General features: G+C 43.5%; 1 protein-coding gene across 5 annotated transcripts in view; it reads left to right on the forward strand.

Annotated features, from left to right (window-relative positions):
• Positions 1 to 9,794: 9,794 nt before the first annotated feature.
• Positions 9,795 to 25,517, forward strand: part of Mctp1 (multiple C2 and transmembrane domain containing 1) — a 564,452-nt gene continuing 548,729 nt past the window's right edge. For all 5 annotated transcript variants that reach the window (XM_060383587.1, XM_060383590.1, XM_060383588.1 and 2 more), the window contains exon 1: positions 9,795 to 10,508. In XM_060383587.1, the coding sequence (XP_060239570.1) occupies positions 9,795 to 10,508 (714 nt within the window). The remainder of the gene's footprint in view (positions 10,509 to 25,517) is intronic.

The raw sequence follows: 25,517 nt of genomic DNA on the forward strand, positions 1-25,517 counted from the left end.
GTGTGCAGATAATATAGTAATCCTGGGGAGTACTGATAGGACCATGGAACACTATGGAAGTAATGTTGTTGCTGAAGGGTGGGTGAGTTCCAGACATGATTTGGAAATAGAATGAGAGATGTGTTCACCTGAGTCACTGGAAGGATGACTTGCCATCAGTTGAGGTTGGGAAGACTGTAGGTGAGACAGGGCTGTTGGAGATCAGAAGATCACACTGTGGACATGCTAGACTTGGAGACAACAACCTCTTCCTCTCTCCCTTGCTGTGTAAAGAACATTCTGTTTTTCTTGAAGGACACATACTTTCTATTATTCAACATATCTTTTGATACAGAGTTGTGTGTGTGTGATCATTTCATCCCTAGGCTGTGTGTGCTGAGCTAGTGAGGGTCAGGCATCATTCATCTCTGTGTCCATGTGACACTTAGAATAGGTCTCTGAATTTTGAGAGAGTGCATAATGAGCACACTGAGTTGACTTATGAGTTCTTTTTATTTTTATTTATTACAATTTGTTCACTTTGTATCCCAACTGTAGCCCCCCCCATGCCCTCCCAATTGCCCCTCCCTCCCTATTCTCTTCCCATGTACTTTCCCCAGATAGGGGAGGTCCTCCTCCCCTTCCATCTGACCCTAGCCTATCAGGTTTCATCAGGACTGGCTGCATTTTCTTCCTCTGTGGTCTGGTAAGGCTGCTCCCCTTCCCCCTTAAGTAGGAGGTGATCAAAGAGCCAGCCACTGAGTTCATGTCAGAGACAGCCCCTGTTCCCCTTACTAGGGTACCCACTTGGAGACTGAGCTGCCATGGGCTACATCTGTGCAAGGGATCTAGGTTATCTTCATGCATGGTCCTTGGTTGAAGTATCAGTCTCAGAAAAGATCTCTGGGCCCATATTTTTTGGTTGTGTTGCTCTCCCTGTGCAGCTCCTGTCCCCTCCAGGTATTTGTATCTTCCCCTTCTTTCCTAAGATTCCCTGCACTCTGCCCAAGGTTTGGTTATGAGCCTCAGCATCTGCTTAAATACCCTGCTGCGTAGAGTCTTCTGTGGTAGGCTGCTGTCCTGTTCCCTGTTTTCTCTCTCTCCTGATGTATATTCCATTTGCCTTTCTGAATTAAGATTGAGGATATTACCCAGAAACACACCTAAGTCACAAAGAGAGACATTACCTGAGAGTAAAGGGCTGGAAGATGGTTTCCCAAGCAAATGGACCCTAGTAGCAAGCAGAAGTAGCCATTCTAATATCTAATAAAATAGACTTTCAACCAAAATTAATAAAAAGAAACAAGGAAGGTCACTTCATACTCATCAAAGGAAAATTCCAACAAGAAGACATCACAATTCTGCACGTCTATGCCCAAATACAAGTGCACCCACATTTGTAAAAGAAAAATTAAAAAAAAAAACTTAAACCACACATAGACCCCCACACATTAATAATGGGAGACTTAATACCCCACTTTCAACAAAGGATAGGTCAGCAAAACAGAAATTAAACAAAGAAACAATGACTCTAACAGACGTCATAAATCAAATGGACCTAACAGACATCTACAGAACCCAAACAGAAAAGAGTTAACTTTCTCAGCACCTTATGTGATCTTTTTATTATAGCTTTGGCTGTAACATTGAATTTACTGCTTTAGCAATTACTCTTGTCACTTGATCTTTCTAAGTCCTCATTTGGTGTTGTAAAGAGCAAACCACAGAATGAATATTAAAGAGAAACACTTAAAAATACTTTGATTGAAATAAATGCAATCCCAATTTACCAAGTCTACCAGTAAAACTGCATGCTCAACCCTAAAACCATTTGATCAAGTGATTTCTAAATTGTATATTTTCAGCCACTGGATTTAAGAATTACAATGGCAAAAAAATCAGTTGTCTTTACTACTCTAAATCTAAATAGGTTCACCAAACTATTATATACTCCCCTCTTCTCCCTTATTTCTTTGTTGATTTCTTCTCTTCACTATCATCTTAAGCTAGTAGAGCAAATAAATGAGAAATAATTGTTAAAAATTACTTGAAAAAGTACTGTTAAGGATTGTCAAGATACATTTATGATAAATAATTTAAAACTCAAGTTGGGTTAGTAAATGTCTTAAACATTTTTTTTCTGTTGTCAGATGGCTTTAATGAAGAATTCTACTAGACTTTCAAAGAGTTAATGCCAATAATCCTCAAAATTTTCCACAAAATAGAAACAGAGGAACAGTGCCCCATTAGTTTTATGAGGCCACAGTGACCTTAATAAATAAACCATATAACTACCCAACAAAGAAAGAGAATTGCAGACCAAGTTCCCGTATGAACATTGATACAAAAATGCTCAATGAAATACTTACAAATACTGAATCCAAGAATATGTCAAAAAGATTATCCACCATGATCAAGTAAGCTTCATCCAAGAGATGCAGGGATGGCCTGGCATGTGTAAATCAAGTCCTTGAGACTATGGATACAGGGACACACTTCAACACTATAAAGGTGATTTACAGCAAGCCCAAGCCCATATAAAACTAAAGGGAGGGGAACTCAAGGCATTTCCATTAAAATCAGGAAGAAGACAAGGTCGTTCTCTCTCTCCATACTTATATATATTACTTGAATCTTAGCTAGGGCAACAAGACAACTGAAAGAGCTCAAGGGGATATAAATTCAAAAGGAAAAAATAAAGTATCTTTATTTGCAGATATTATGATAGTATACATAAGTGACCTCCAATATTCCACCCGGAAACCCTACTGCTGATGAACACTTTCAGCAAAGTAGCAGTATACAAAGTTAATTATAAAAATTATTTGTGTACATTCCTACTCACAAGTGATAAATGGACTGAGAAAGAAACTGGGGGAACACCATCTTTCCCAATAGCCTTAAATAGTATAAAATATCTTGGGATAACTCTAACCAAAAAAAAAATAAAATAAAATAAAAAAAAAACCCAAAGCCCTGTATGATAAAAACTTTAAGACATCAAAGAAAGAAACTGAAGATGATATGAGAAGATGGAAGAATCTCCCATGCTTGTGGATCAGTAGGATTGATAGTGTAAAAATGGTCATCCTGCCAAAAGCTATGTACAGATTCACTGCAATCTCAATCAAAATTACATCATGAGGGCCAGGTGTGGTGGCACACACTTTGACCCCAGCGCTCAGGAAGCAGAGGCAGGCAGATCTCTGAGAGTTCAAGGCTCGTCTGGTCTATAAAGCAAGCCCAGGAAGCCAGGTCTGTTACACAGAGAAACCCTGTCTTGAAAAACAAACAAACAAACAAAAATTTCAACACAGCTCTTAACAGATCATGAAAAGACTATGTTCAGTTCCATTTGGATTGACAAAAACCCTGAATAGTGAAAGCACTCCTTAATAATAACAGAACTTCTAGAGAGCCACTCCCCAGTCTCACACTGTGCAGCGACAACAAAGCCAGGCTGATGCTGGCCTAAGAAAGCGTGCAGGTGGGTTAGTTTTCAGTTAATCCCTTCTTTCTGCTTGCAAATGGACAATTGATTTTTTCTTTAAAATTATGCAAACATAATTTCAGATTCACCCTACTTGTAACTGTGTGGGCATTCCAATGTACTGCCCATGTACAATGTCAGTGTTTATATAAAATTTCAGTGTGTCATGTGTAGGACTCCAGAAATTGTCTAAAAATATCATGTTAATTAAGAAGAAATATGAATTTAATAGAATATATACTAATAGTTTCTCTGAGGTTAAAGATTCAACTACCCTTGAGAATTCTGATGAGAAAACTTCAGTGGCAGGAAATGGCAGGAACTGGTTTATATTGGGACAGGAGTTCATTTTGTTGAGTTATTGTATAGTTAGCAGCAACCTTAAAGTGCCAAATTGTGATGTCTGAGCTATCAGTTTTGGAAAGTTCAAAATGCTTCCTTCCATAAGGCAGGATTTCCCCATGAGAGGCAGAGCTACTCAGCCTGTCTGATTAGCTTTTCCTGCTTATGGTTAGAAAGTGATTGCCAAGTGTGGGTTTTAGCGGGGCTTTGCCCATCCAGAATGCTTGCTAAAGCTGGAGACATAGCCCAGTCACTGAAGCCTAAGGCTCACATTTGAAACGTCAAAATGCTGCTCATGTTTTTCTGTGAACTGGAGCCTCAGGAGGTGCTAGGCCTGGGGATAGAGACTGGGATCTGATAGGAGCTTAAAAGCAGGGGCCCAGTTACGGGAGCTGGGACAACAGCCAGGAGAGGATTGCGTAAGGGCCATTTAAAGGCCCTAAATTCAGTTAGCCTCAGAAATGCTGTTTTTAAGCCTCTGATTTTACTGAGTAGAAGTGTGATTCTATCCAAGGTGGCCTCATTGCTCACCCGGACGAGGTCATGAGTCAGTTTAAATTTTGAGGCTTCTCTAAGTTTATTTGTTTGTTTGTTTGTTTTTTCACATGTTGGATCTGGTAAGTATTCAGAGTAAACTGATAAGTCCTGGGATATACCAGGCTTAGATTCTTTATTTATAAAATGCTTTTGCTTGAAGAATTATAGATGGTAAGTGATATAAAAAGTTCAGCATTATGCTTGAATGCCCCATCTCTAAACTGGAAAATCCTACCAGATGCTTCTAAATATGCAACTAGAATAGTGGTTTAAACCCTCCTAATTCTGCAACACTTTAATACAATCCTCATGTTGTGATAAGCTCCAACCATAGAATTATTTTCATTGCTTATTCATAACTACAATTTTAATACTGTTACGAGTAGTAATGTAAACACCAGTGTTTTCCAGTGGTCATAGATGACCCTTTCGCAGGAAAGGGTTGCGGAGCCTTACCATGGGTCACGACCCACAGGCAGAGAACCACTGATCTAGGCCATGACTGTGTTTACCACTTCTTGCATTCTACCTCATCTGAAGCCACCATTGCAATGGTTCTCCTCTAAATTCTACCCTTGCCCTAAGCCTCAACTCTACTGTTAGCATAGATGCCACAGTCAGCCTCTTAAATGCTATTGGCTTAGAGAGAAAGTCTACCCAACACCCTATGATGCCTCCTATTTTACCCTAACCTAAAGCCCCCATTGCTCCCGAGAGCCCTACAGTTTAGCCCCGAGACATTACTGCGCTATCTTCTTTCTAAAGCTTCTTCCTCAAGATGAGTATGTTTTTTGTCTCAAGCTCCTTACCGTTAATATTCTCTCTTCTTAGAAAAAAATATGTTAATGTCTACACTTGGCTCTTTTCTTAAAGAGTAATCTTGTCTCTAACGTTCCAAGTCTCCTGCAGGTCCAGATTCGATGCACGTGCTCATTTAACAACATTTAACAACAATGTCCTATCAACAGCTAAAGTGCAATAGTAAAAACAGTAAGAAATAGTCATTGAAGACTTCGCATGTAGCTTGTATTTTGCTGTTTTCTACCCCTGAGGATGGTCCATTCCCTTTGTGTACTCTATGACCTACAACAGATCTTAGCTGAGATGAGATCTCAGGTAAGATATCAGACATATTCATTGAGTATTCGGGAGTGAGTCTCTCCTGCTCACTCCCGTGTCTCATCAATGGTTATTTCACATCATTCCTCTCTATTGATTTGTTTATGGTGTATGTGTATATGTCTCTCTCTCTCTGTGTATGTGTGTATACCTGAGCATGCCCACATGGAAGCCAGAGATTGACTTTACCTGCCTCTTCTATTGCTCTTCACCCTCTGGAGACACAATCTCTTAGTGATCCAGGAGCTCACTGATCGGCAAGCCTGGCTGGCCCATGAGCTTTCCAGTCCTGTCTGTACTTCCCTGCTCTGGGATTACAGGGACCTGCTGCCACACCAGGCTTTTCCTGTGAGTTCTGGGGATCTGCACTCAGGTACTCATGCTTGTTCAGCAAGCATGCTCAGCACGAACTTCTCATGTCCTATTATGTTTAAAAAGTTTTTTAGTATTATCTCCTAAATATAATGAGATGTTTGAAAGCAGAAACCACACCTGGTCGTCTTTACATGCTGTTCAGGCTGTAGGATGGCTGCCTTTTTTTTCTTGATTACAGTTTATCCACTTTGCATCCCCTCCCTCATCCCCTCCCTCTTCTCCTCCCATGCCCCTCCCCCAGTCCACTGATAGGGGCAGTCCTCCTCCCCTTCCCTCTGACCCCAGCCTATCAGGGTGCATCAGGACTGGCTGCATTGTTTTCCTCTGTGGCCTGGTAAGGCTGCCCCCATGACTGCATTGTAAGTCCACTTCAGATACTTCAGAAAGTTGCACATATTCTTTCAAACCACGTGACAGAATGTATATCTGTAGATAACTATTATTTGGTAACATATATTTTAGAATTCATCCTTGGAGTAATTTTAAATATGTATCCCTTAGAGATAATACAACGTATTTTCATCCAGCACTGCCTCCTCCAGCTCCCCAGTGCTTCCCACCATGTCTTGATCCTACTTCATGTTCTTAAAAAACCACTATCGATAACTCCCTAAGCCCAACTGCAGCTGCCCTCATGCACACAGGTGTGCAGTTGGCCACTAGGTGTGGCAACCTGCCAGTAGCCATACACTTAGCATCCCCAAAGGAGAGTGACTCTGTCCCTCAGTGGCTGTCAACTGCCAAATCTTGTCCACTACAGCTAAGGCCAAAATTAGATAGAAGAGAAAACAGAAAAACTGAACTATTTGCAGGCCATCAACATAAAGTGGCTTGTGTAGAGTTGTCTGTGGGTTTCAACATGACAATTGTGACATGTGCATGAAGTTCTGGTAAGAGGCAACTAGTGTTATTGTTATTATTATTATGTATTTCTCTTCCTCCTTCTCTTTCTGCACCGTGCCGCATCTTATTCTCAGTGAAATAAACAGAAGTAAAATGGGAGTGCTAGGAAGGAGGAGCCAGGGAAAAGCCTCTGCTTCCACAGGGGCAGGGTGCTTCTGTAACAGCCAACAGGACTGCTCTTCTCACTGCATGGAGAAATCCTCCTCACTTCTGTGGCAGCACGAGAAGTCAGGCTCCTACGCTATGTGGACTCTGCCTTAGCCATCTTGGCTTTCCCCTCACTTGTATCTCAGTGCTCTCTGGATTGATTAGGGGATGAATGGGGGCTGGGGAGAACAGAGATGCAGGAAAACAGTGGCCCTTGATGGTTCAATTACAGCAACAAAGGAGAACTCTCAAGAGTCTACTAAAATGTAAAAACTCTTAACTTCCAAAGTGTTAAAAATGTTATGATTTTTCACTTTTAATATACTTTATACTTTGAAATAAAGACTCAGTGGAAGTTTCAAAAGTACTATGTAGAATTCCCTTGTGGACATCATCCAATTACACCTAATGCTGTCATATCTAGCGATAGGATATGGCAAGACTAAGAAATTGAAGCTGTTAAAACTCACTGATTTCATTTGGATCTCACCAGCTTTTATGTGCACACATATGTAGATATGTGAATGTGGTTCTATTCATTTCTCTCCCATGTGGAGACTCATGTACCATCCCCTCAGCTGGTGGCCCATCAGTATTCACTGGCAGCTTAACTTCCTTGCACCTTCCTTTATATTTGCTCAACTGATAACTCCTGGAAACCAGTTTCCAACTCTTCAACCTCAAGAGTGTTATGTAAATGCCACCTACAATATTTAACTGAACATTGGCCTCTTCCCCAAAGCATAACGTTCATAAATGTAGAACAGCAATGTTAACTATATACATGGCACTAGACTAAGTCCTTCAAAAAGACATCACATTCTCAACATACTGCCAGGATGTAACAGTGAGCCACATTATTCCCAGGTCTGAAAATACTCTAGCAGGCGTGTCCAACCTCTTGACATGGGACATACCATTTCCCCCTGCTCAAGATCCATGCAATCAACTTTAAAAATTCTTTTAAGTCGGGCCGTATCTATAGCTGTTCTGGAGTACATGTAGTCTGTAAATCGTGAGTTGGTTACACCCAAATGGTTCCTGATTTCACTTACAGCAGTTTCAAACTCCTCATTGGATATGACTGCATTCCCAAATTGACCAGCCATGTCCACACCTGTCTTCGCCCTTTTTGGAACAGCCTAGTCTCTGTGGACTTCCTGCCTTTCACCTCTGCGGTTTTTCTGTTCTGCCTGGAATGCTGCATTCAGATTTTCAATGGCTCTTTTCCCTTTTTAGTATCATCTCAAACTTAGTCTTCACAGAGAGTTTTTTTTGTTTGTTTAGTTCGTTTTGTTTTGTTTTTCAGTAAATATGGCTTGTTAGATTCAGGAAACATAAAAGGTTCCTAGTAAAACAAGACTTTGGATAAACAACAACTACAATCTTTTGGTCTTTGTTCCCTGTAACACTTGGGCTGTACATATACTAGAAATTATTGCGGTTTGTTGAAACGTAAATTTAACGGGGTGCCCTATATTATAGCAACCGAGTCATAGTACTCTTACTGTCTCTCTAGGGCTGGCCACTGCTTCAAAGTCTGTTTGTTCTTTTGCTCTCCGGGACCCTACTTGTTCACAGCTGTTTCTCCAGTGCTGGTCACGGTGCCTGGCACATTGTAGCTGCTCAGTAAGTGTTTGTTAGAAGGGCAAGAAGAATAAAACCAGACTGACCACACCTCCAGGGCAAATTGATATAGAGAAAGGAGAGAGAATGCCCGCCTTAAGTAGTCAAACAGTACTCTGAAGGAGGAACAGTGAGTTGTTACCTGCCTTTCAGAAGAGAGCTAGTGGGGTCCGAAGACCCTGGATGCATCCATTTGGGGAGAAGCAAAATCTAGACAAACTGAAAGAAGTAACTAAAGAAAAATCTGCTTGAGTAAAACAAACAAATAAAAAAACACAAAAAACTTCTGAGCTCTGAATAGGGTCCCAGGCAGTGGGCATCTCCCCCATCTCTCTCCAAGGGGATCGCCCTGCGACTTCAAGGGTTAGCTTTATTGTCAGGTTCTGGGAATTGTTATAACCTGATTATAAGGAAAGTCCCCGCACACGCAAACAACGAGCGTGGAGGGTGGGTGGTGAGGAAGTCAAAACTGAAGAGATCAAACTGTCCTCTTGAGCCCTCAATGCCCAAGGCTGGAGGCAGTCTTGTTTGGTCTGGGCATTTGGAGAGGTTTAGGGCAGGAGGCGTGTAGGCTGACTCCCTAAGGGACCCACCAGGGGCGCATAGATGCACTTGGTCTGATCCACTGGAGCAGAGTTCGCCCTGAAGCAAGCTGCGTGTGCGTTTGTAGGTCCTCACCCAGGTCAAGCCGGCTCCCGGCCCTCCGCAGCTCCACCCGGCTCTTGCCCGCCCTCCCACCTTGGAGCGGGAGGATGGTCCTGGGTGGCTTAGCCGGGGCTGCTGGTCCTCGACGTCTACGGCAGGACGCGCCCTGTCGTGTGAGCGGCGCGCGCGCTGGGTTGGGAGGCGGCGGTCTCCGGCACTGACAGGTGCTGGCCTGAGGGCGCGGGTGTGGTCCCAGCGCGGCTGGAAGCCGACTCCGGGGTCGGTAGCCTTCCCAGCCCGGAGCCGGCGCGGAGAGGGAGCGGGGCGCGGCCTGGGGCCACCCTGTGGACTGGAGCGGAGGAGTTTCGCGCTAGAAACTTTGCAGGCGCCGCGGCCGCTGCGCGAAGGAGCCGGCGCAGCCCGGCAGGTGCGGCGGGCGAGGGCGGCGGCGCCCGGCGGCGGGAGGGCCTCGGCCGCAGCGGCGTCGCCCCGAGCTGGCCTGAAGCCGCTGGGCGCTCCCGGCTTGTGCTGCTGCTCGGGCCGCCGCCGCCTCCACGCTCCCCGAGGAGGCGCAGCCCGGCAGGGCGGAGGACAGGCGGCCGGGGCGGAGAGGACGTGCCGGGGCCGGAGCATGGAGCCCCGCGCCGCCGCGCCTGGCGAGCCCGAGTCGGCCTCGTCCCCCTCCTTCCAGGCCCGGCTCTGGAGAAACCTGCAGCTGGGGGTGGGCAAGGGCAGAGGTGGCGGGGCCGGGCGCCCCGGGGCCCCGGAGCGCCGCACTGCGGCCACCCCGACCCCGTCCCCACCGCCCCCGAGGGCCACGCAGGACGCGCTGGCTGCCGCGGCGAATACCGGCAGCAGGTGGAGCGGCTTCAAAAAGCGGAAGCAGGTGCTAGACCGAGTGTTCTCCTCCTCGCAGCCCAACCTGTGCTGCTCCTCCCCGGAGCCCCTGGACTCGGGCGCAACGGGCAGAGCCGAGCAGGGGTCCACGCTGCGCCGCCGCCTCCGAGAACATCTGCTGCCCGTGGCTAAGGGGTCCGCGACAGCCGCAGGGACAGCCGGAGTGACGCCTCCTGGCGGGCGCTCCCCGGACTCGGCCCCTTCTTCTTCCGCCTCATCCTCCCTGTCCTCTTCTCCCCAACCGCCCCCGCGGGGGGACCGCGTCCGAGATGAGGGTGCACGGCGTGGAGGCCCTGGGGCACACCTGTGCCACCAGAAGAGCTCGTCTCTGCCGGGGACCGCGTGCCTGGAGCAGTTGCTAGAACCCTCGCCACCTCCCGCAGAATCCGTTCGGGGTCCCGCCGAGCCCCAGGCTCTGCAGAAGGGCGAAGAGCGCGGCAGCAGCCAGGTGAGTGCCAGCAGCCACCTGGCCAGCGTGCGGACCACGCCTCCAGCTTCAGGCTGCCCAGCCCTGGGCGAGGGTTCCGTGTGTGTGTGTGTGTGTGTGTGTGTGTGTGTGTGTGTGGCGGAAGGCAGGGCGGGACTGGACTATAAACTAGCTGAAACGGAGCAAAGAAAACATTTCGCTCGCTCGGGTTTAGTGGTGACAGAATCCAGACTTGTACTCTACTTTGATCGGAATCACACCGTTCGCCAAAGCGGTTTGGGTAGCTTAATGAACAGCTGAGGAGAAGTTACAAGTTAGCTTGAGAGCCTTGCGTCGTCGCCTTTTGGAGGTGCCCGCAACAGGCCCGACCAAGCATTCTCTTGGCAAAAGAAAAAGCCCTCCAAATTTAGGAAAGGAACTCGCACCGCGGGGGGCTTGCGGAAGGGGCGCTACAGGAAGCAGAGGGCTAGCAGTGGACTTGGGAAGGCGGAAGGGGAAAGTTGTGGCTTAGATCAGGACTAGTCTAACTTCGCTGAACTTCGTGTTCTCTTCTTGAAAGTTTCCGCCGCAGGTGGAGCACTGTCCCACAGGGGGGACTGCAGGATCCAAGCTCGTCAAGTAGATACATTCCCATAGCTCTAAAGTTTAGGAGTCACCAGAAATATGTGCTTCTAAAACGCGTTACTTTACACATAAAGAAGACCACATAAACGAGAGGGTTTCATATGGTTTAATGGAAAATGTAAGTCATCAGGGGCTACGCTTACTCCTCCTTCAAAGAGAGAATCTGTTCTTTTTATAAATGTCTATCAGATCATGTTCATGGTAGAAAATGTCTCAAAATTCAATTCTACGGGGGACCTAAAACAATTGTTTTTCACTCAGTGCATCTTAGCTTATTAAACTCTCATTGCTGTAGTTCTGACCATGTTAAGTGAGTGATATTACATGAAAACCTGAAGTAGAAAATAGCTAGCTAGAAAAATAATTTTGACCATTTGCTGAAATTTATCCTTTGATTATGTGAGACAAGAAGAGCTCAGAAAAAAAAGTCTATAACTTATGTACTTTTTTTTTTTAGTGTAGTTAAAAAATAGGTCAGAAATTAGTCACTTCATTCATTTTTTCTGTGTGGCAAACGTTTGGTGTTCTAGAGAAAGCTTAGGCTAGATAGAAACCATTGGCAGAGAAAAAAAGGCAAGACAACTTTACCTTTTATTGTCTTAAACAGACCTGAATAGATTTTTTTTTTAATTCAAAAGCAAAGTGAAAGTGCTTGTGTAACTATTAGTCAGAGTTCTCCGGAGGAGCAGAATTCATACATGGAATAAAGGGGATTGATGGCCTACAGGTCTAGCTAGTCCAACAATGGCTCCCTATTCATGGAAGGTCCAAGAATCCGGTGGATGATCATCAGTCTGTGAGAATGGATGTCTTAGCTGGTCTTTGGTATATTCCAGAATCCCAAAGAAGTAGGCTCTAATGCTAGTGAAGGAATGGATTTGCTAGCAAGGGCAAGAGCAAGCAGGTGAAAAGAGAGCCAGCTTCCTTCCTCTTTCTGCAGGGCTGCCTGCAGAAGGTGTGGCTCAGATTAAAGACCTGGATTAAAGGTGCATCTTCACACATCCAAGACTTGGCTTAGAAGTTTGTCTTCCCACTTCAAAGCATTTAATTAAAAGATCCCTCACAGGTGCCATTGGAGTTCTAGTTAACTCCAGCTGTATCAAGTTCATAACCAAGAATAGTGTACAATACTATGAGGAAATGTTTTCAGAGTTTCTATATAGTTCTAATGCACATTTATCTTAATGTTGAAAAGTTGTTTTGATATTTTATCTTTCCTAACTTTTAGAGCAACACATAATAATAGAATTATTTTGGAAGGCACCTAACATATTATGGTGAAAGTTAATTTATGAAGTTATAAAGTAGCTGCCCATCGAGCTAAGATATTTTCAAAGCAAAAACAGAACTCGAAATTCATCTTTGTGCCCCCCCCCCATCCTCTTTTTAAAAAACCAAAACCTTTTTGAAGCTTTCTAAGCTGTTTCGGAGACGATGCTGAAATAACATTTTTGTCTGTGATTTCGCCGTACAGTGGGGACACCATAGCACCATAGTCTCTGCAGTGTTGTAGCCATTCTCACCAGTTTGCAGATTAGAAGCGAAGGCCCAGGCACGTACGTGACTTCTCCAGTGGTGTGCTGTTAGTGCGCAGCACAGCGAGGTGTATACTCCTCAGTTTTCAGAATCTTTCCCCATGCTTCCCAACACTTCTGTGAACTTGTAAATTTTAACTTTTGGGATGATTTCCATCTAATACTAGAGGCGTACACGTGTGCATGTGTCATACCCCCCCCCCCATTCCTGCCACAGCTCTCCAACAGATCATCTGTGTTAATTTCTAACTTGGTCACTGATGCGCTGTTGCATGTCTTCTTACATTTAAGAGTCTCATGTTGTTTTTATGTTTCTAAAGAAGGCCTTCACTCTAAGGAACCAGCATTTCAATGTTGGCTATTAAAGAAATAGTTTAAAAAATTAAAGCAAAGCTAAGAAATTAATAGGTGAAAAGTGGAGGGTAGGCAGAACAAGCAGCAAGTCCTCAGGGGATGGCCAGGCACAGCCGTCCGCTGTTCATGGGGCCTTGTTCTTAGCTGTGGCCATGCCCTGTGGTTCAGAGATACGTTATGCTTACAGGTATGTTTCAGAGACACTCTGACTAAAGGAGAAGAGACGAGCCTGTAGTCTTTAACGTACCTCTTTCTTCAACTAAAAGGAGCTGAGCACACCTCCCAGTAGGGAAGAGAAGAAAGGGAATCCAAACCTGGAACGGAATTGATTAAGGTGCCCAGGGGCGGGTTCTCTTTGTAACATAATGCCTTCCCAGGTCTGTCTGGGGGGCTTTCCTTGCCCCTCAGCTTCTCATCTTCAGGACACCTGGGCATGAGGAGGACAGAGGACATGATGCTTTTTTTACCGGTCACCAGCCTAGAAGGACATGCACAGAAGATAAGATAGTGAGAGCAATTCTTTCTAGTATCCAGACTATCATTGTACATACAATTCATTGTAAAATTGGGCAGATTCTTGAAAATTGTCCTATTTTTCGCTTGTTCCTGGCATCAGCCATGTTCTCCAACACACTCCCCACGTCTCCGCCCCCAGCCCAGCATGAGGTCCCAACAACACATGTGCCTACATTCTGATGCTATGTAGAGATGCTAAGCAATAGTTCAGCAAAAGGGCTGGTTAAAGTGAACACACCACCGCTGTCCACGTCCTGAGCAGTCTTCTCATTGTCTTTAATCACCTCTGAAAAACACCAACAGACTGAACAGTGCCTCCTCGGATATTATTTCAAATATTCTGCTTTGAAAATAGGAGAGAAAGAAAGACAGGCAGACAGACAGACCCTTTCTTCCTACTAATTCTTGCTCACATTTTGGGCCATATTCTCACACCAGATTCATTCCATTTTCTATACCACAGTTGGGAAAGATGCTTTCTCAGTTTGTGTGCCCATCAAAAATATGCCAATTTTATGTATTCTGTCTTGATGAGTTACTAAAATTATATTTAGCTAGAATCAGAAAGTCAGTATTTTGAGAAAATCTGAGAAATGAGTATGTTGCAATTTTTAGTATCTAAGGGAAAGCATTTAGTGTTTATAAATGTTAAACCTTTTTGGTTTTTTTTCTTTTTAAAATAAAGTTTTATTGAAATTGCTTTCATAGAGGAGAAGAATGATTTTGAGGAGAGGTGGGTAAACTGTTCAGTGTGCAGTAGCAATCAATGCTTTGAAACACAGTAAGAGGAGTCCCCATACCCTTAGATGAAACTCCAACAAAATGCTCTACATTTTGTCTATACATAAATCTCATCTGACTTTTAAAAAACTTTTTTTTGAGACAGGGTTTCTCTGTGTAGCCTTGGCTATCCTGGACTCACTTTGTAGACCAAGCTGGCCTCAACTCAGAGGTCTGCCTGCCTTGGCCTCCCTGAGTGTTGGATTACAGGCATGCACCCCCATGTCTGGCAATTTTTTAAATTAAATAAATTTATTTATTAATTTTATATCCTGATCCCAGCCCCTCTCTTCTCCACTCCACCCCACCCTCCTACCCTTTCCCCCCTTTCCTCCCTCCCCTTCTCATCAAAAAGGAGCCTTCCCTACAAACCCACCCCTGCACATCAAGTCACATCAGGACTAAGCACATCCTCTTCCACTGAGGCCAGACAAGGCAGCCCAGATAGGGAAAAGTGATCCAAAGCAGGCAACAGAGTCCATGTCAGATATGACCCCTGCTCCTCTTGTTGCTAGGGGACCCACATGAGGACCAAGCTGCCCATCAGTTGCATATGTGTCATGGCCTAGGTTCAGTCCATGCCTGCTCTTTGGTTGGTGCTGCAGTCAATGTGAGCCCCTATGGGCCTAGGTTAGTTGACTCTGTTGTTCTTGAGGAGTTCATGTCTCTGCAGACCTAAAGAAGCTAAGTAACAAAGAGGGCCCAAAGGAGGATTCTTGAGTCCTTCTCAGAAGGAAAAAGAGAATAGACATCGAAAGTGGATGAAGAGAGGACATGGGGAGGTGAAGGAGGGTAGGCAGTGAGAGGGCTGGGAGAAAGAAGGGACACTGAGGTGAGAGGGCATCACTGAGACAAGCTGATGATCTGCTACTGGGTAGGCTCCCAGTATGGTATTCAGGTGACTCTAGATGAGACACCTAGCTGCAGGGGGTGGGGTTAGGGGCTTGGGGGGTGGGGACTGAAGAGGCCATCTCCTATAGCCAGGCAGGACTTCCAGTAGAGGGAGGGGGCACCAACCCACAAAGCCTTTGACCCCAAATTTACCCTGCCTCCAAGATGTTCAGAGACAAAAGATGGAACCGAGATTGAGGGAATGGCCAGCCAATGACTGGCCCAACCTGAGACCCATCCTGTAGGAGACCTGCCAACCCTTGACACTATTAATGATACTCTGAACATCTGGCTTTTTAATAGCTTATATTAAAATATTATTTGGGTTAATGTTTTGTCAGATATTTTAAATATTGCTTCAAAGGATATAGCTTAATGTCGGTGAAGGTACAGATATAAAATAATTCCTAATGTAAATGACCAACCAACCCTACTGACAAATCTAATAATGTTAAAATCAGTGTCCTAAGACAGTTTTTATTACCTTAATTTTATGAAGAACATCAGGGCGGGATGTAGCCTGACTTCAGAACTGTGTCTTTCAAAGTCAGAGGAAGAAGGTACAGTTTGGAGGTCCCTGAAGCTGAAGTTTGAGGTCAGTGCCACTCTTCAGTTACAGGAAGCAGGAATTTATTTCAAAAAGAAAAAAAGGAAGCAGTAAGACGGAACCCTCTAACCTTGTGTGGCTAAACTGAATACCTGGCAAATATTGGGCCTGGTAACCAAAAAGGAAAGTGTTAGTATTAAAATGCGAGAGGCTGACATGGAGCAGCTGAGCTGTGGTTGGTAGTGAGATTGAGCAGACTGAGGTTTATGAGAACTGCCATTGCAAATAAATGAATAGTAGAAAACAGATGAATGGGAGCTTTGCCCGTCGGTCTCATTTAGTTTGATATAGAAAGTATTTTACTTGCAAAGGTGAAAAAAAGGCAGTGCTGATAATACCACAGTTTAGTAATAAAAAATGTTCACAATCTTTAGCAAATGTATAGTCCTTATCATGGAAGCATAGACAAACCCTAAATTAATGAAGAGTAATTCAATCGTAGTTTTAGGTTCCAACATATTGAACTGCGGGTCATGATCCCTCGTGTGGTTGTGTAACTGAACGTGAGTGAGGGTCATGGAAATTTCAGCAAGAGCAAAACATGCAGTGGCTAAAACGAATTCAAAATGGAATCCTTTATGGTTCCGAGGTGCTCCTGGTGGCCATTGTCCATGTGGCATTGCTGGGCCACTCCAGGGTTGCTTCTGAAGAGTCAGTTTACGTGCTTTGCACTGGTGTACCTTCATGCCAGCCAGCACCAGTGTTCAACGCTGGAACACCTCCAGTCAGATTCAAGATTGGCTTTACAGGAGCAAAACTTCCAATTCTGACACCAGAAGCCTTTCGTTCAGGCTTTTTAATTAGCTACAGAGGCATATTTCCTTTTCTTGTTAAACCAAATATCCACTCAAACCAAATAAGTGATGAGGGAATTCCTTGCTACCTGAGGCTCATCTCTTGGGTACTGGTTTGGGGGTTTGTTTAATGTGAGTGAAATAGATTTTGACTTCAAAGTTAACTTTATACAAGCTTATCTTTATAAAATTAGAATAAACTATATGTATATGTGGTGTATTTGCATTTCTTTAAAGTTATCAAATAAAAATGAAAATTTTTTCTTATGCCATTTGTTTACTTTGCAAGTATTCCTAGGTATTTATTTGATTTGTTGCTATATTGAAAATATTGTCTATTTCCTGCATCATTAGCTTCGTGTGCCATTTAAATTTTCTTGCACCACTGTTCTTCTAACACATACTGCTTTTCATAAATCTAGTGTGGGGAATTATTACTCTCCTTCAACAAATTAGGTTTCTACTCAAATATCTTCTCTTTTAATATGTAGCATTAGGACTCTTCTGGAGGTGTGTGTGTGTGCGTGTGTGTGTGTATGTGTGTGTGTGAGCATGCGTGTAGGGTTCCTATGCCTCAGCATGTGTGTGGATGACAGAGGACCATCTTGGGTGTCAGTCTTCTGTTTCTCCCATGTTTATAGCAAGGGCTCCTGTTCAGTGCTGCACAGGCGAGGCTAGCTGCCCGAGAGCTTCTGAGGGTCTCCTGTCTGCACCTCCCACCTTTCTACAGGAGTGCTGGGATTAGCGTCTGGTTTTACATGGGTTCTGGAGTCCAAACGCAGGTGCTTGCTTAGAAAATGTTTTCCCAATGACCTCTCTCCCCAAATTCTAAAAATTTTATCTTCAAAAATGTCGGGTTATAATTTCCTAAGGATTTGTGTTTAATTTTACTCTAAATATAGGATGAAAAAAATGAATGTCCAATATAATCACATGGCTCTAATAAATGTATAATAATAAATATAAATATATAATAAATATAATAATGGCTTTAGTAAATGTAATCAATTATGATAGGCAAGTGGATCTTTGGGTCTTTTAAAGGTCATTGTGTCTTTCTGCTATCACTTGTTCATAATTCCCTTCATTAGGAGCAATCTGAACTTAGTTTGCTGAAGCCTCAACTACCTGCCATCACCTCACTACTTCACCACAGGAGAATCTGGCAACCCTTAGTACATACAGCAGTCCAGGGGAAGGGCTTCCTGGGTGAAGGGACTAATGGACAGGCTGGGGCTCTCTGGTGATTAGGGCTCTGGAAAAGATTCAGAATTACTTTATTGGGTAATGGAGGACTTGCGTCCCTGATGCCAAGTCCTTTTAAACATGGCAGGCATGCCAGACCTTCCTTGTCTTCTTCAGATGGTGGCTCTGCTTTGCCTCAGCTTTGCTGTCACTTCTGGTTCTTGCCTTCAGGAGTGAGAGAGGCCATGTTGTTGGCCCTCATTCCTTTATGAAGATGCAAAATAGCTTTTGATAAAACAATAATTCAGCATTTTCATAGCTGCCTTTGAATAAAATTTTCGGTGCACCAAATTAGAGTTCTGACTGTTCTCCAAAATATCTTTGGGGATTGGAATAGATCTTGGAGACAAGTTCTGTGTTCCTACAGAGCTCTTGCCAGGCCTCATGTGCCCTCTGCATCAGTGTGGCTGAGAGCAGAATTGGGTTGCAGCTCTCTCCCGCTCCTTTGTTGCCATTTGTTTTAGCTTCCTGATTATAACTATTTCTTATTTAAAAATTGACTTGAAGCAGTATGTAATAATAGTACACATTTATGTGGCACAGTGATAATTTCGATGGATGTACACAGTATGTAATGATCACAGAGAGTGAGGTGCTTCAGCAGGTAAAGATATCCACTGGCAACCCTGAATTACATCCCTGCACCCACGTCCTTCAAGTTGTCCTTTGACCTCCACATACACTCTGTGGTATACATGTACATACACACGTGCACAAAAATAAATAAAATATGGAAACACCTCAACAATGTGTAACATAAAAGCAAAGCAATTAGCATGTCCATCGCTTTGATCATGGTTTTGTGTTGGGAATACAACCATTTTGAAGTGTGCAAGAAGTTGTTCTAATATAGTCAATTACCCTGTTCAACAGTAGACTGTCTATATAACTGTCATTTTGTACCCATTACCTCTGCCGTCCCTTGTGCCTCGCACTTCTATAAGCACCATTCTACTGTCAGTATCTAGAGTTAGTGCTTTAGATTCAGCATAGGAATGAGATCTTACACCTTACCTGTACTTGCCAGTGGTAGTATGAATGCCTGTGTGGTGCAGTGTCACACAGACCATCTGTTTTCAGCAGATGACAAGATTCTCTTCTTTGTGTGTCTGAGCAATACTCTACGGTGAGTGAGTGTCACCTGCTGTGAGAGGACCTCACTGGAATTATGATTCGGCCCAATCCTGGCCTTGCTTCATGTACATGCCACATTGGTGTTTTTCTGATTTTCTCACCTCCTTTATGGAAATAACCTGAGCAGGACTTAGGGGAAAGGGCAGAGATGGGAAGGCACCAGAAGTTGGCATTTTCCCAAGCCCCATGTGCAGGGCTTTGCAAGGGTGATGGGGTTTGTAAAGCCTTTGGTACTTATTCCTCCCTGTCCGCCATTCACAGTCTATCTCTGAGTTTTTCCTGGTCAGCATTTGTGAGGAGTGAGGAAGAGCTCCGTGGGCCATCCCATGCAGGCTCCCTAGTGTATCCTGGGTGTCCCCCAGGCTTAGTCTGCGGAACTCTGTGCAGGAAGGACTTCGCAGTTGGCACGGTGCTTTTTTTTCCTTCTCTATCTTCCCTGTCAGCTCTTTCACTTCTCCTTTTTCACTGAAAAAAATAGACAAGGAAAGTAAATCAAAGCAATGAGTCTGCTTTTCTGCTTTGTTTTTTTCCATGTGAAGCGTACATAGTTGGCCCCTGTGACATGGCAGTTGCTGTGGGAAGTGCCTTGCCTGCACCTGTGCCCATGCCCGTGCACTCAGACATCTTACCAGGCAGGTAGGTTTACGCAGCACCTTCCTTCATTTCATGTCACCTTTACACCCAGCGTCTTCCACCTACAGTAGCCAAGGCAGCAAGGACACTGATATGCTTTCCTTCTAGTTGATCGCCCTCTGCAACTGCAAAGGACTAAATTCCAAATGGTTTCTCTGCTCTGAGTAGAATTATAATGACCATGTTAAAAGAAAGTATGCATTTGCAGTTTAGCAGGGCTTGTTTTCCACAGAAAAGGGCATGAGCATTCTGACTATAAACTGGTGTGTAAGGGTTTCCTTTCCTCAATAGCATGGTCATTCTCCTGCAAGGACATATCCACCGTCATGGGGAACAGCCCATTGAATTTTTCCCCAATTCTTTCAAACCCAGATGGCATACTTCCTAATATGTTCCAGCAGTATTTTCAAACTCCATGTGGCTTTACCCTCACAAAATTATACTTACAAATAAAAAACTAGAGATGCATTTTGGTGAGCCCCTCCATTGATATCTAATTAAAGGAAAGCTAGTGACTTCAGGATTCTAAAGATTCCTTCTTACAGCTAGGGAGGCTTGTCCTTTGGAACTGAAAGTGAGGGCTCCTGATGTGCTGACTTAGGAACAAGTGGTCTGGTGCAGCAGAACCCGAGGCTGGGTGGTGACCACCGTTCTGTCTTCCCTCAGTACTGCCATGTTAGTGCCACTCAGAGGCTCAGTTTAAAGGGTACTTCTTACACAGTTTTACTCTTTTATTTGACCTCTTAATTATATGTGAAGTTAATTATGCCAAAGTGACATATTTAAAAATGTGTATTTTATATATTAAAAAATTACTTTTTTTCTTTTAAGTACTGTATGTCTAATATGACATTCAAGCAGAATGACAAGTATTGTTTGCATTTGTACTAGAAGTTTTTACATGAGCTAATTTTGCATGTGAACTTCTTGGTTAATAATCAGTATGGGAAGGCCCAGTCCATTGTGGGCAGTACATTCATGGGAAGGCAGTCCTGAGCAAGCCACGGAAAGGAAGCCACAGAACGTTATTCCTTCATAGCCTCTGCTCTAGGTCCTGCCTGCAGTTCCTGCCTTGATTTCCCTTGAGGATAAAATGTGGCAGAGAGCTAAGCCACAGAGTTTGGGCATTACTGACATGTCATAGCTGCCAAGACCGTTGTCTCTAGGGGTACTGCTGTACTGTGATCAGTGAGGCTGCATCACTGCACCAGAACGGGGTCAGGACTGTGCCTTAGTCTGTTGCTCATGGTAGAGCCTGGCCTGACGTAACTGCAGTGGAGCCAAGAGTTTCAAGTCTCACCGTGTTATTATGGAGACGCCGTTTGGAGAAGGAGCCATTGTTTTTGAAAAAGAGTAACTAACAAATGAAGATGGGTTAATTTATTCCTTCTCAGGATCAGTTCAGAGATCACAAGTGATGTTCTCAAGTCATTCTTATGAGCTCAGATTTTGCTATTAAGCCCAATGAGAATGAAACTATCATTAGTGTAGCAGTTTTCATCTTTGAACAGAAAATAATATAGTTTTCTGAGCATCTAGTTCTTTCTTGAAGATTTATAGTCACATAGAGAAGGCACTGTGCAGGAGTTTATAGCTTCATTTCATATGAATCAGTAGAGTGGAAATTCCTCATGATATCCTGACTTCTCATGGCAGAATGTGGATTTGTACTTATGTGGCTGGTGCCAAAACTCAGGAGTCTAGATGTACTATATAGCTTTCCTAAACATTGAATACCCTTTCAGCCTGCTCAGCCTGGGATATCATGTAGCTACTGTTTTGATGTCTTGAAAATGAAAAAAAAACAATTATAAATTACTCCTAGATTCAAATATGTATGTATAGCTGGAAGATCATCCAATCCAATAACAATGATTTTAGCAACTTATCTCTTTCCCTTTCACAAATATTTATGAAATGTCTAATCTATGGGAGGCATAGCATCTTGGTAATACTTTGCTAAAGTAACAGACAGACTAGTTGCTGCTCTTATAGAGCTTATGATATCGTAGAAAAAGCATTTACTACATCTCAAAATACTACAAAAATCATTACAAATTACAGTTGTGATAACTTATTCAGAGGCAAAAACTGTATGGAAATATTGTGAAAGATCCTAGCATAATCTTGAGAAAAGAAGGTTCTCCCAAATGAGGAATGTCTTGGAGAAGTGAAATTTTTTAACAAAATGCAGAGTATGAATAAGAGTTGGCCAGATGGAGCAGAGGAGAAATAGTGATCTAGCAGAAGGTTTGAGGTCAAGGAACAGTGTTTACAGTCTAAGGCACTCAAGGATTGCCTGGGAGGCTGGAATTTGTTGAACATGTATTGATTGGTAGATGGACAGTTATTGGCAGAGGTCAGAGATTTTTCAGTTGTGGGGAGATGTTAGACTTTCATAAGCATTGAAGCACTGGGGAGCCCAGATGTTTGGCTGGCGTTCAGGAAAGCTCAAGACTCTGGCTTGAGAAGTGTGTCGAGTCATATTGTCCATGTAGAATTGGTTTTTAGAGAAGTGGGCTGGAACTGCTTTCTCAATTAGACTCTGATATTAGAACAGTATAAAAGAAATGGAAATCTAAGCAGATGCAAGTCTCTCTCCACCTGGAAAGCATCTTTCTGGAGAGGAGAGAAATGCAGAGAAGGCACTCTCCTGCCAGTGCCAGGGCACAGATTCTCTCAGACAGCACAGAGCAGAGCCTAGACGAGTTAGAAATCAGATTTAGCTCAGTGATCTGAATGTTAGAGTTGTGAAAACATTAAAACATTTTTTAAAACGTGCTTTCAGCTTTCCTCCTGAAGCTAGCATGAAAAGAAATGAAGAACTTTGGAAAGGGATTTAAAATCACTGTTGTTTGGTATCTTTGGAGTTCCTTGTCTCATAATGTCATGGCAGGGTTCTTTATTTTTATATTTTAAATTAATTTTTATCTTAGTTTTAAATATATATATATTCTTTCTATAGATTCTTTGTATATGTATTATGGTTTCCAGTTTAGTGCTTTTATGAGATTCCTGGTTGTGTGAATTTTGGTCTCTGTTCCATGTGCCTTTTCTTGGGCTCTTTTCCTTCTGTTTGTTTGTTTTGTTCAATTCCAATTTAGGTTTATCATATCATATTATATTTTATAATTATTCCATAGAAGTCTGTTTGTTTTATGATGAGAGACAGAAAAGGAATGGGTCCAGATGGGAAGGGAGGTGAGGAGGAGCTGGGAGGAGAAGAAGGAGGAAAAACTGTAATCAGGATATATTATATGAGAAAAAAAAATCTGTTTTCAATAAAAGAAAAATGAGTGTTATCAACACAGTTTTTGGAGTGATTGGGCAGGATACTCATTGAACTGCTCTAAAGCACAGTGAAGGAGACAGAGGCTTTATAATCTGTCCGTCTTCTCAAACATAAGGTTTAATTTTTATATTTGCCTGTATGCCATATATTCTCATTTATGAAGCTGACTTGCAGGAATGCTTACAACTAGAAAAGGAAACCTTGAAGGCTATGAGCTCACTATTATATTTATTCAACAGGGCTACAGAGGGGAAGAAGGAACTTGAAAATTTCTTATAGGGACTGCAGTTTGCAAACCAACCAAACATGAGTGGCAACATGAGCCAGCCTGCCCACCACTCTACAGATGCTCAGCGGCTGCATTCCAGCAGGTCCTGTGTTACTGCTCAGAAATGGTGTCAGCTGTGCCCAGCCAGCCCGCATGTGATATGACCTTCTCAGCCAACTACTATGATGACCAACAATCAGGCAGTGTGGGCTTCAGAACATCCAGCATGGCTGCCCTCGGGAGTAGGAAGTGGAATCTAGTAGAAAGTCCCAATGGCAGAAGCCGTACCCAAGTTAATAGGATGCTGATAACTTATATAACTTATCTATGTTTATCTCATAGTGGAAGAATGGGATTTTGTTTATTTATGTTTGTTGTTTGTTTAGTTTGTTGGGTTTTCTTTTTACCCACTTTACTGGACTTTATAGCAGTGTACTTTTCAAACAGCGAAGAGATATAGTAGGAATTCTTCTTGTTTTGTTGCATAGACTGTTTTCATAAACTAATGAACGTAGCTGTATAGTCTCCATAAGAAACCAAAATGTATACAAAATGAGGATTGTATACCATTCTTTCACTGAAGGAAGATCCTGACTTCCACCCGATGGCATCCAGAACCCTCAGTTGGTCTCCCAGTGGTGACTCTCATGAAATTAAGAGAGCTGCATTACCTAACAGTGAGAGGTGGAGTGTCCCTGACTCTTTCGCCTGCTCTTGGGACAGTTTTCCTACTACTAGGTTGCCTCGTCCAGGCTCGACATGAGGGTTTGTGTCCAGTCTTACTGCATTGTGTTGTGCTGTGTTTGGTTGATGTCACGGGGAGATCTGCTCTCCTCTGAAAGGAAACAGAGGAGGACTGGATCTGGGGGAGAGAGAAGGTAGGGGTGCTGGGAGGAGTAGAAAGAGGGAGGCTGTACTACAGTCAGGATGTACTGTATGAGAGAAGAATAAGTAAAAAGAAGAAAAGCTCCATTAACATACAAGACTTAAATCTAGCCTGCCTGGTGACTCAGGCCTGTAACTCCAGTTTCTTCAGAGACTAAGGCTGAGCATGGATTCAAGGCCTCTTGGGCCACTTAACAAAACCTTATCTCATAAGAAGGGGAGGGACTTGGGCTATTGCTTGGGTGTGGAGTCTTTGCCTAGCATGTGTGAAGCCTTAAGTTCAACCACTAGCACTGCAAAATAAAGTAACTAATTAATTGAAGCAACAGTCATCTACCACTCACTCTGGATGGATTGGTCCTGACAAGGATATATAAACCAGCCTCTGAAGAAGAGGCGCAATGTGTCCTTGAATCAGAAGACATCTGTCCACCGTACTATTTATGGAAGAGACAAAGTTACAGGCAGAGCCCTAATTTGACCACAGTTGGAGTTTCTTTTTAATTGAGAGTTCAATTTTTTAGAAGGTGATCCTTGATTCCTTCTTACACACACACACACACACACACACACAAAGACTGCATCTTGGAGTCTGAGGGGAAGACAGGTGAGATTCTTTTATCAGAGGATGTGACATCTAATAGAAGGCCTTGTTAGCAGGGTTTGACAGGCAGCAACGTTTGCTGAGTACCAGCCACATACAAGGAATTGAAACGTCTTGTTGTTTCTGAAGACTCCAGCCTCCTGCCATCCAGAGACCGTTCATCTTAGAAACAGCATAGATGTCGTGTTGATAATGAAGCAGAAAAATTTGTTTTCTCAGGAGATAAATTCAGAGACTTAGTTACCTCTCTTTTAAATGCTGGCTGGTCCAGTTCCTCTGGTTTGTACTACCAGTAGTGTGAATTTGTTCTCATAATAGCTCTCTGCTCATTAATATTTTACAGCCTTCTTAGAAATAAATATGGAAATATGGAAGCTCATGTCTGTGAAAAAAAGGGCACTGGTAAAAATGAAGTTTCAAATTTGAGAGGCAGGTGATTCAGTGGGATGTAGATATGAGCGTTTGTACTGTGAACACCAACAAATGGAAACAATTACTTCTTTAAAGTAAGTGAACTAACCCTAGGCTTAGCCAGGACTAACTCAAAGCTTGAGTCTCTGTTTGGGGTAGCGACGTAGAAGGGCCCTGAGTAGAAATGGGACGGAATGAGACATCTGCTGGAGAAGGATGCTTGGAATGCCCTGGCCAGCAGACCAGCCTGGGGCTGTGGTTGGCTGCATGTGTCCTCCAGATATGAGGCCCAGGCATGACTATGGGTGAATTTGAGAAGTTCCAGGAGATGAGTAGATTAGAGCCCCTATCTCAGAGCCTACTATAGAGGGTCCTCTGTAAGGCTCCACCCAACAGGGGATCAAAGCAGATGCTGAGACTCATAGCCAAACTTTGGGCAGAGCACAGGGAGTCTTAT

The sequence above is a fragment of the Meriones unguiculatus genome, chromosome 5 (assembly GCF_030254825.1).
Source record: "Meriones unguiculatus strain TT.TT164.6M chromosome 5, Bangor_MerUng_6.1, whole genome shotgun sequence".
NCBI classification, from domain to species: domain Eukaryota; kingdom Metazoa; phylum Chordata; class Mammalia; order Rodentia; family Muridae; genus Meriones; species Meriones unguiculatus.